This window comes from Lycium ferocissimum, chromosome 10 (assembly GCF_029784015.1).
Source record: "Lycium ferocissimum isolate CSIRO_LF1 chromosome 10, AGI_CSIRO_Lferr_CH_V1, whole genome shotgun sequence".
Classification (NCBI taxonomy): Eukaryota; Viridiplantae; Streptophyta; class Magnoliopsida; order Solanales; family Solanaceae; genus Lycium; species Lycium ferocissimum.
The window spans coordinates 2,399,310-2,407,854 of record NC_081351.1 but is presented as its reverse complement, the minus strand read 5'-3'; the positions used below and the strand labels follow the sequence as shown (position 1 = coordinate 2,407,854).

General features: G+C 37.3%; 1 protein-coding gene across 4 annotated transcripts; it reads right to left on the bottom strand.

Moving 5' to 3' along the window:
- Nucleotides 1-1,906: 1,906 nt before the first annotated feature.
- On the bottom strand, nt 1,907-6,716 carry LOC132035434 (syntaxin-71-like). 4 transcript variants are annotated; one of them, XM_059425713.1, is made up of 8 exons: nt 6,173-6,712; nt 3,305-3,464; nt 3,084-3,169; nt 2,874-2,960; nt 2,778-2,822; nt 2,631-2,693; nt 2,443-2,519; nt 1,907-2,214 (listed from the first exon to the last, which is right to left on the bottom strand). In XM_059425713.1, exons 1-8 carry the CDS (start codon nt 6,458-6,460, stop codon nt 2,199-2,201), a joined length of 822 nt encoding a protein of 273 aa, XP_059281696.1. In that variant the 5' UTR covers nt 6,461-6,712; the 3' UTR covers nt 1,907-2,198. The 4 variants fall into 4 exon arrangements, with proteins under 4 accessions (XP_059281696.1, XP_059281697.1, XP_059281698.1 ...); XM_059425714.1 differs by having other exon boundaries at nt 2,892-2,960; nt 6,173-6,707; XM_059425715.1 differs by lacking the exon at nt 2,443-2,519 and having other exon boundaries at nt 6,173-6,716.
- Between the last annotated feature and the right edge of the window lie 1,829 nt (nt 6,717-8,545).

The window sequence follows — 8,545 nt, the reverse complement described above, 5'->3', positions numbered from 1 at the left end:
CTACTCACCTTATAATTAGATTGTAATAGAGAAGCTACTCACACATATGTCAGGTCCAAATTGCTTGAATGGTTGTAATAAATTTGAGACTTTGTAAGCAAAGCCTTTTTATTTATAAAGGAAATAGAGTTCATCACTTAATTAGAATTAACTAGACATTAGGACTTTAGCTGCCGACTTCTTGATGATTTGTCGGAGTGGTATTTAACTAAACTTCTACGTGGGCCAAAGGAATCAAAATTATTTAATTCAAATTTAGATTTAAATTTTAAAGTTATTGCATGGTTAGCAATTGTTTGTATCCAATAAAGTCATACTATTATTTATGAGGTGGATGATAGATTATTACATGTTAAATTTTGAGACATGTAAATAAAAACGTGTAATTATTCATTATACAGTTTTTAACCAATAATAAAGATTCTTTAAAGAGAATAATTAACGTGGCTTTTCAATCCAAGTAGGATTTGATTTGCTAGTTTTTAGATGACTCGATTAGGATTGACAAATTTATAATTGGATTCAAAATACTAAATAGTATAAGTTAATTTAAAAATTAATATATTAAAGATGATTAAAATTTTATCCTGACTTAACTTAAACTTTTAAGGACATAAAAGTCGATCAACATTTAGATGATATTTTCGTTATTCAACATTTAGCGAAAAATATTCGCTCTTTTAATATATGTAGATAGATAGATGCAGATATAGAATAGATATAGACAGATTTTGTGTTCCAAGATAAAATGTTGTCCAAATATATTGACCAACCGAACGTGAAAAAATTGGAACTGTTTTCCTCCAAACTGAACACACCCTTAATTTATATTCATAGCTGAGCGATTTCTGCAGGAAAGAGCATTGTTTAGAGCTTACATAATTGCACGGATTGAAGCGACACTTCTTAGGCATGTATATTTGAAGCCTAAAGGCTATATTTGATAAAATTATGTGCTTTGAAGTTGAAGGATTCCTTTTTCAATAAAGACAAGTTGAGAGCATGAGTATACTGCTTATGATTTCCTCGGCAATTGTGGTCTCTATAGCGTTATTGGCACCCTTAGTCATAGCTTTCTACATAATTCTGGTTTCTGATAGCCAGGAAGAAGTTCCAGTAGCATATGGATGTAGTGCATTGTGAAAATACTGAAAACATTTAAAATGCTGCTAGATAAATTCCAGCAGATTTGCAGTAATGTTCCATTCACATCGTTTAGTTATTGCTACTGCCAAAAAATTATGCCTGAAAGCTTCTTGTATTCCTTTATACAGTTGCAAAACTTCTCATGTTAGGATTTATGACCTTGCAGAGAGACGACTCAGCTCCAACCATGCAACAAACCCAGAATACTAAGTTCACAAATTTTAAGATAATTCCATGCCTTATGTAATGAGAGAAACATGAATTTATTGGCTTGTAATTCACATACATCTGTTTTATGCAATTCCATCACGAATCTCATAAAGCTTCGCACCTTAGGATCTAAAACCAAACTCTCTTCTACTAAAGCATGACACTTAATAACATATCTTAACAACAACAACGGGAGTATATAAAACCACGTATTCAATGTATAGCTGAGTCCTGCATAGTGGTTACTGGTTTAATTGAAGAGAAGCCAACAGATCGAATGAGTTTAAATGCAATGTGCTCAGTGACTCATAAGCACACATTTTACAGACATCATACTTTCCCTCACTATATATTAGACATTATACTACTTCTGTACCAATTTGTTATTAAAATGAGCCTTAAATTTTTTCTTCTTTTATGAGTTTGTCACTTTTCTCTTTATAAAGAGCTGACACAACGCTTAACCAGTTCCTATGTTACAAGATGAATTAGAGATTGCTACAAGAAAGACATACCTATTAATGCAATGATAAAAGGTGAAGACCACAACTTAAATCTGAAAAGTACATTATGGTAGAGAGGGACAATCACCATCTTTGTTTGTGAAATATAAAACTTGTCCTTTTGGGGGTAGGATGGCTATACAAAGTTTAGTAGATAGAAAGATAAGGTCATTCTCAACAAAGCAACAGATAGTATCCAGACACATGCCTGATGCCTCATCAACAGAACTCCAAAAGAACAAAGCAGTTGGTGTATACACAAGCACACAAACGAAATATACAACCAGAGCCAACCAAGTACCTTCTAATAGGAAAGTCGGAATGCATGCCGATAAGAATTTACTTCTTCAATACACTGCAATTGTATATAACTCATCAGTAAGCAATCAGTTTTATTTTTAGAGTTCATACCAAATAAAATTTGTCACATGCAACCCTCAAAATGATGATGTCTTAGTTCCTTAACCAATGCCTCACAATTGTGCTTAATGCTATTCGTGGATATAACAATTGAATATCCTTAAAATTAACCAGGATGGGATAAAACATTGGGTTTTAAAAGATTGTTAGAATGAGAACTTACTTATACAAATAGGCTGCAATTCCAAGAATTATGCACAGCAAAATGATGTCAATGCAGAAGTTTCGACTAGATCTCAGCTGGAAAAGGAAAAAATTCATTAAATCTGGTACATCAAATGATAGAAGTACTATCCTGCCGAGTGCCTAAACTTACAGAGAATGCCATAATATAGTGGCATCTCAATTTACCTGGTTAACCGTGTCCTTAAGCCTAACATTCGTATTCTTAAGGTCAGACGTAGCCTGGTCGATCTGTCCACAAATTAAAGCAAATGAGCACAAGTTCTGAACTCTTTCTATTTAATTGACTAAGGAATTACAGTAAGATTTTCTGACCTTAGTGTCAATCTCATCCATCAGCGGGACTTGCTTATCCAACTCCTGCATAAATTGGATCATCATTAATATCCTTAATATAGGGGCAAAACATACCACAAAAAGAAGGCAGACCTCATTCATATCGCTGGCCATGTTTTTCAAAGTATCCAGACCTTCTGATATGACCTCCAAACCTTGGTCCTGTGAGAAGTTGAACATTAATATTTAGTAACCAGCAAACTAGCAATAACACGTAACAAAATACAAAAAACATCCGATGAATCATGAACGCCCATGATTAAATATTCCAAAAGAAATACATGCCTGTCTTATTTTGCGCATTTCATATTCTTGTCGGAATTGACTTGATTCTTCAGTTTGTTGAAAGTACTCATCGTCGAATCGTCCATCTGTATCCATTCCAAATATAGAAAGAAATGATAAACAACATATCATCACGATAAAAGGAGTTGTATAACATTGAAGTGGATAGTTGATTCGCCTGCAGTGGAAACGCTTTTGGAAGGGATGCAACTTATAATCACCTGAATCAAATTTAATTTCTGCACGAGAATCTGAACCTCCCCAACCCCCCGATTGTTTGGGTGCAGCTGCTGCACCATCTGGAATTGCATTTATCCTATCGGGCAGTGCAAGTACCAAATCATTACGTGCAGCAAATTCTTCACTTGAAAGCCCTTTAACCTGCAAGAGGTTTGACAAAACAAACTCAGCGGAATTAGGTTGTTTCTTGTGAAGCATGGGCAAACACTGATCGGACAACAGCACAGTGCTAAAGAAATCCTAATTATATAATAGCGGAGAAAGGAGTGTAAGAGAGGCAGTGACAAGAAATAGCTGCACAGACAAAGCTGCCAAGTAACATTTTAATTCTATAGCTATTTGTTCCACTAAACAGAGAAAGCTTGCTGCCGTCACTACAGAGTGAACCACAGCTTGAGGAATACTATCATTCCCTAGTGAGCTCAATCACCTGCTCATACTGATTTCAATGACACAGGTTCATGAAAAATTGAGCTACTACAAACTACCACGCCCTTTGTAACATTAGCTACACTGATCCTCTTACGATCCAAACGCTTGTTACTGTTAGAATCTTGTAGATATTCAAGAATATTCTAGGATCTTGGAAATATAGTATAGCTTGATTTACTCTGTAATTATGTATTTTGATTATCTTTCCTTTCTAAGAATATGTACACTTAGATATTTAAACTCCGATGGCTTGAGGGAATAATCAAGCAGAGTTTCTCTAAAACTCTCTTCTTTCTCACATATATCAGAGCCATTATAATCACCGCGCAATTACCAGCGACATTAGAAAATAAACCCACCACCAAGCATTTTCCGACGAGTTTAACACTGTTTCAGAAGTTTCCTCACTGTCCAGGGGCACTACGCCTATAACAGTGGACTCGAAACCACCCTGCGACCCTCTCCCAGAAGTTTCGCTGTTGTAGGGTTCCTCACGCTCTCAAACGCGCCTCCAGATCTTTGACGTCATCTGCCTCACGCACCGATGTGTGGAGTACCTTCCCTCTTCTGGGACAGCTCTCGCCACCTTAAACCGAGCCTGTCCATCCAAATTTCACCACATTTTGACAACCTTTTTCAATCTTCGGCGAAGTTTCTCCAAATTTCAGCGACTGTTTCTCTGGTGATCGACTACTATTCCAACTTGACCCATCTAGTCCAAAAGATATGGCCTTTGCTATTTAGCAAACCCCCTATATTTCTCAAAAGACATTTCCTACTTCCTTCTTCTAACCCTCCATTGGAGAGCTCTATACCCACACAAGTATCATTCTCCCACTACCATTAAGACCAAATTTTGTTGCATAAAATAATTGATCTCTATCTTTTGAAATATATGTTGGGCGTTCTGTTAAAGAATCAAGATGGTTAAACTTATTTTGAAACCCCAGGTTTTGGATTTGGGGAGAAACTCCCTCAAAGTTATGGCATATTTTGTGAAGTAGTTAAGTTTCTTTTGTTAGAGAATTTGAGACCTTGAAAACTAGGGATCTAATCCCGTTTTTGAGCATAAAGTTTTATCTACTCAGACTGACGTGATTCAAAAAGCTCTTGAAAGCTAAGAGATTTACCCACAACTTTCATGTAGAACAATTGACATAAACACTAGTGTTTTTGTCTCTCCTAGGAATTGAACCTGAGACCTCTTGAGCTACTAATATATCCAACGTATTAACAATTGAGCCTAATAAATCCAAAGCAGACAATGGAACAGTAAAGTAAAATGCAAACTAGACAAACCTCAACTATGTAACATGTGGAAAAGCAAAATCTAGCCGAAACAACATATTCTAAACGGCAATCTCTAATTTGATACATTAAAGAACGCATATCAGTGATGCAAGTTAAAACCTGATTCTAAAAGGGCATGATTGGCCAAATTATGAAGGATAATAAACTGGACAATGTGGCAACTACGGAGCTCATAGATTTGAAAAGTAAATCAACTGAAAACACACACCTCAATTATGTTTAGTACTCCCTCCGTCCCAATTTATGTGGCACCGTTTGACTTGACACAAAGTTTAAGAAAGAAAAAAAGACTTTTGAAACTTGTGGTTTATAAAAACCATAGATATTTGTGTGGCCGTAAATCATTTCATTAAGGGTAAAACGGGAAGTTTAAGTTAAATTATTTCTAAATATAGAAATGTATCATTCTTTTTGAGACAGACTAAAAAGGAAAGCGTATCACATGAATTGAGGCAAAGGGAGTACTAAACATGTGAAAAGCAAAATCTTAACCCAAACAACATATACTTAACGAAAACTTTCCAATCTGATACATTAAATAAACGGATATCAGTAATTTAAGTTAAAATGTGATTACCAAAAGGCACAGTTGACCAAAATATGAATGATAATAAAGGGTAGTCCTGTGCACTAAGCTCGTTATGCGGGGGCCCTAGGGAAGGGCCGGACCATAAGGGTCTACGCCTTACCCTACGTTGCTGCAAGAGGTTGTTTCCGCAAATCACTGGGGTCGGATTTAGAGGGTGCCCGAACACCCTCGGCAAAATATTACAGTGCATATATAGGGTAGATTTTCTGTGTTTATGTACATATATTAACTTTTGAATATCCTGAACAAATGCAAAAGGTTAGCTCAAGCGGTCCAGGGTGTTCAATATTGTCTCTAGTGTCCTAGGTTCGATTCCCGTCGATAATTATTTTTTATATTTAGCTTTTATTGTTTTTTTAACCTCCTGAATGAAAATTCTAGATCCACTACTACAGATCATATAGCAGCAACTTTACTCGTTACGCCAAGGCTTCCTTTCAAGCTCTGAAGGATAATAAACTGGACAATGTGCCAACTAAGGAGATCATATCATAGTAAATCAAGTGAAAACACACACCTTTTTTAGAGCCAATTTTTGCAATTTAGGAACTTCCTGAATTAATCTAGCCTTTGTTCTTCGAATCTCGGCATTGATCGCAACAGCAGACGCTCGATTTTTCTCGTTAGAAGCAGTATCTGCTTTCTGAAGAGCAGTTTCAATGTCGGCATCGACGGTGGCGTAAAGGCGAGCAAAAGCATCTTCACCGGAAAGAAGATTGGAATCTTTGTTGTGCTTATCAATATCGTACCTGTCGTATTTCTTGCAAATTGAATCCACACGAGTTAGAATGTCGATTACACTCATCTTGTATGTGTGAGTGTCTCTCTAATGGGCAGATCAAAGAATGCAGCAAAAGGAGAAAATGAACAATTTTGACATTAGTTGGAGTTTTGTTTTTCAAACAGGGCATTACTGCTGTGCCTGTAGGTGTACAGGCTGGAATAGATTTAACAAAGTGGGAGTGGGTGCATTTATTTTATTCGTTTTATCAAATTAATAATAAAACCAACTAAGAGCCCTAAGAACAAGCTAAAATGGGAACTCCTCGATGGATTAAAGTTTCAAACAAAGTGCCTACAAGATCTAACCTCAATTGATCACTATTCCCAATGTGTAATGAGTTAGGCTCTAGATAAAACTAAGTCCCTTAAGGGTATGTTTTTCTGGAAAATGTGTTCTTGAAAAATAAGTGAATTTCTACTTATTTTCTCATGTTCGTTTGGGTAGTGTAAAATGAGTGAATTTCTTACTTATTTTATCATATTTGTTTGGTTGGTAGAAAATATTTTTTGAAAATACCCACTATCACGACTCAGTTTCGCTAAGTCGCACGGGCACTTACCTTTCCCACCTCGGTAGGCGAACCCTTATCCCAACAATCTTAAAGATATGAAATAATAAATAAATAAATAAGCGGAAGAGATAGAAATACGTAAGTCTGACAATAATGATGTAAGAACATGCGGAAGCAAGGAAATATATCAAATCCACCCAGAGTCTGGTCTAACAATACAAGAGCCTCTAACTAGATACTACAAGTCTAAAGGTAATAAAAATACATCAATCATCTCAAAAGTATGTCTTAGAACGGAAATAAAGACATAATAGATAGAGAGAGGAATCTTTGGGCGTGAACGTCATTACTCGCCGAAGACTCGAATCGGTAAATCCTCGAACGCTATCGACCACAAGGTGTAGAGGTAGAACCCACGGAACTGCGTTCATAAAAGAATGCACCAAGTTCATGTCGGTACAAACGACAAATCTTGGTAGGTATCATGGTAAGTACCAAGTTTAGCCCTAACATATATCTAGGCGATAAAGTAAGATAAACGGAGGTAAATCGACGAGGTATAAGTCGACACGAACGTAACCAGTACGCGCCGTCGCGCATGTTATAGCGTCTAAACCCGAATGTGCCAAGTCTCGGTATATTCAATACGAACATGGTACATCACAAGTACGTCACAAGAATATCCTGATAAGCCATAATATAATGCAATCCAATAATGTGTGGAATATGAGTGCAATGCATATGCACGCGTCATGTGTACTCACGATGATGGAACATCGCATCTCGCGACATGACCATGGGGGACTTTGTGGGGGTCCGTGGCCTCGCAGTCCGGATACAACCCTCGGGAATCACTGTCTCGTGATTCGAGAAGGCAGCCTCGGCGATCGCTACCGTGCTACTCGTCCTCGATTCGAATAAACATCGGACGTCGGTCCTCGCGTCACTCTCGTCCAGCGGAGCCCCATTTCGTAACGGCGTTTCATAAGTATCATCAATGTATCAACGGTATCATGAAGGATGAAATCGTGCAATGTATGAGTTCAATGTCGATAATCAAATCAATATCAAAGAGTACCACGCGTGGGCATACCAATATCATGGAAAGTCTACACGAAGCCATAACGAAATCGTTATCCTCGTCTCGAAACCGACAACAAGTAAGATGCAACATCGCCAATCGGGATATATCCATAGTCTCTAATGTTACCATCTCCACGTGGCGCCCGACAACAATAGAACAAGATAAGTCACAATCTGACGGGGTGGATAACCCAAATCGCTATGAGGCCCGACTTAAGACAATATCGACCCGACTTAAGTACCCGAAGGTTTACACATGCATTCTCCGACAATATTGTCTAAATATAGGCTTTTCTTCAGCGAAATCTCACCCGTAGGATAAACCATAACCTAGCTGAGCCGAATAACAAGGTCTCCCGCGATCACGCCTTAGCGCTTTCCTTTCATGAGCCTCGAGATAAAGAAAGTCTAAGCATATCGAATGAGAAGAACTTCGATCAAATCTTCTTCTATTCAATACCCAAATCCCCAACCTATGGAATGGGTTTTATGAACTAGAAGGGTGAAATTAG

Bases quoted from the DNA above. Each gene is read 5' to 3' on its own strand.
- LOC132035434 (XM_059425713.1), bottom strand. From the start codon at position 6,460: ATGAGTGTAATCGACATTCTAACTCGTGTGGATTCAATTTGCAAGAAA. The intron at 3,465-6,172 runs GTGTGTGTTTTC...AACCTCTTGCAG, and splicing joins AAAAATTGGCTCTAAAAAAG to GTTAAAGGGCTTTCAAGTGA. The intron at 2,520-2,630 runs GTAAATTGAGAT...TTCCTTTTCCAG, and splicing joins TTAAGGACACGGTTAACCAG to CTGAGATCTAGTCGAAACTT.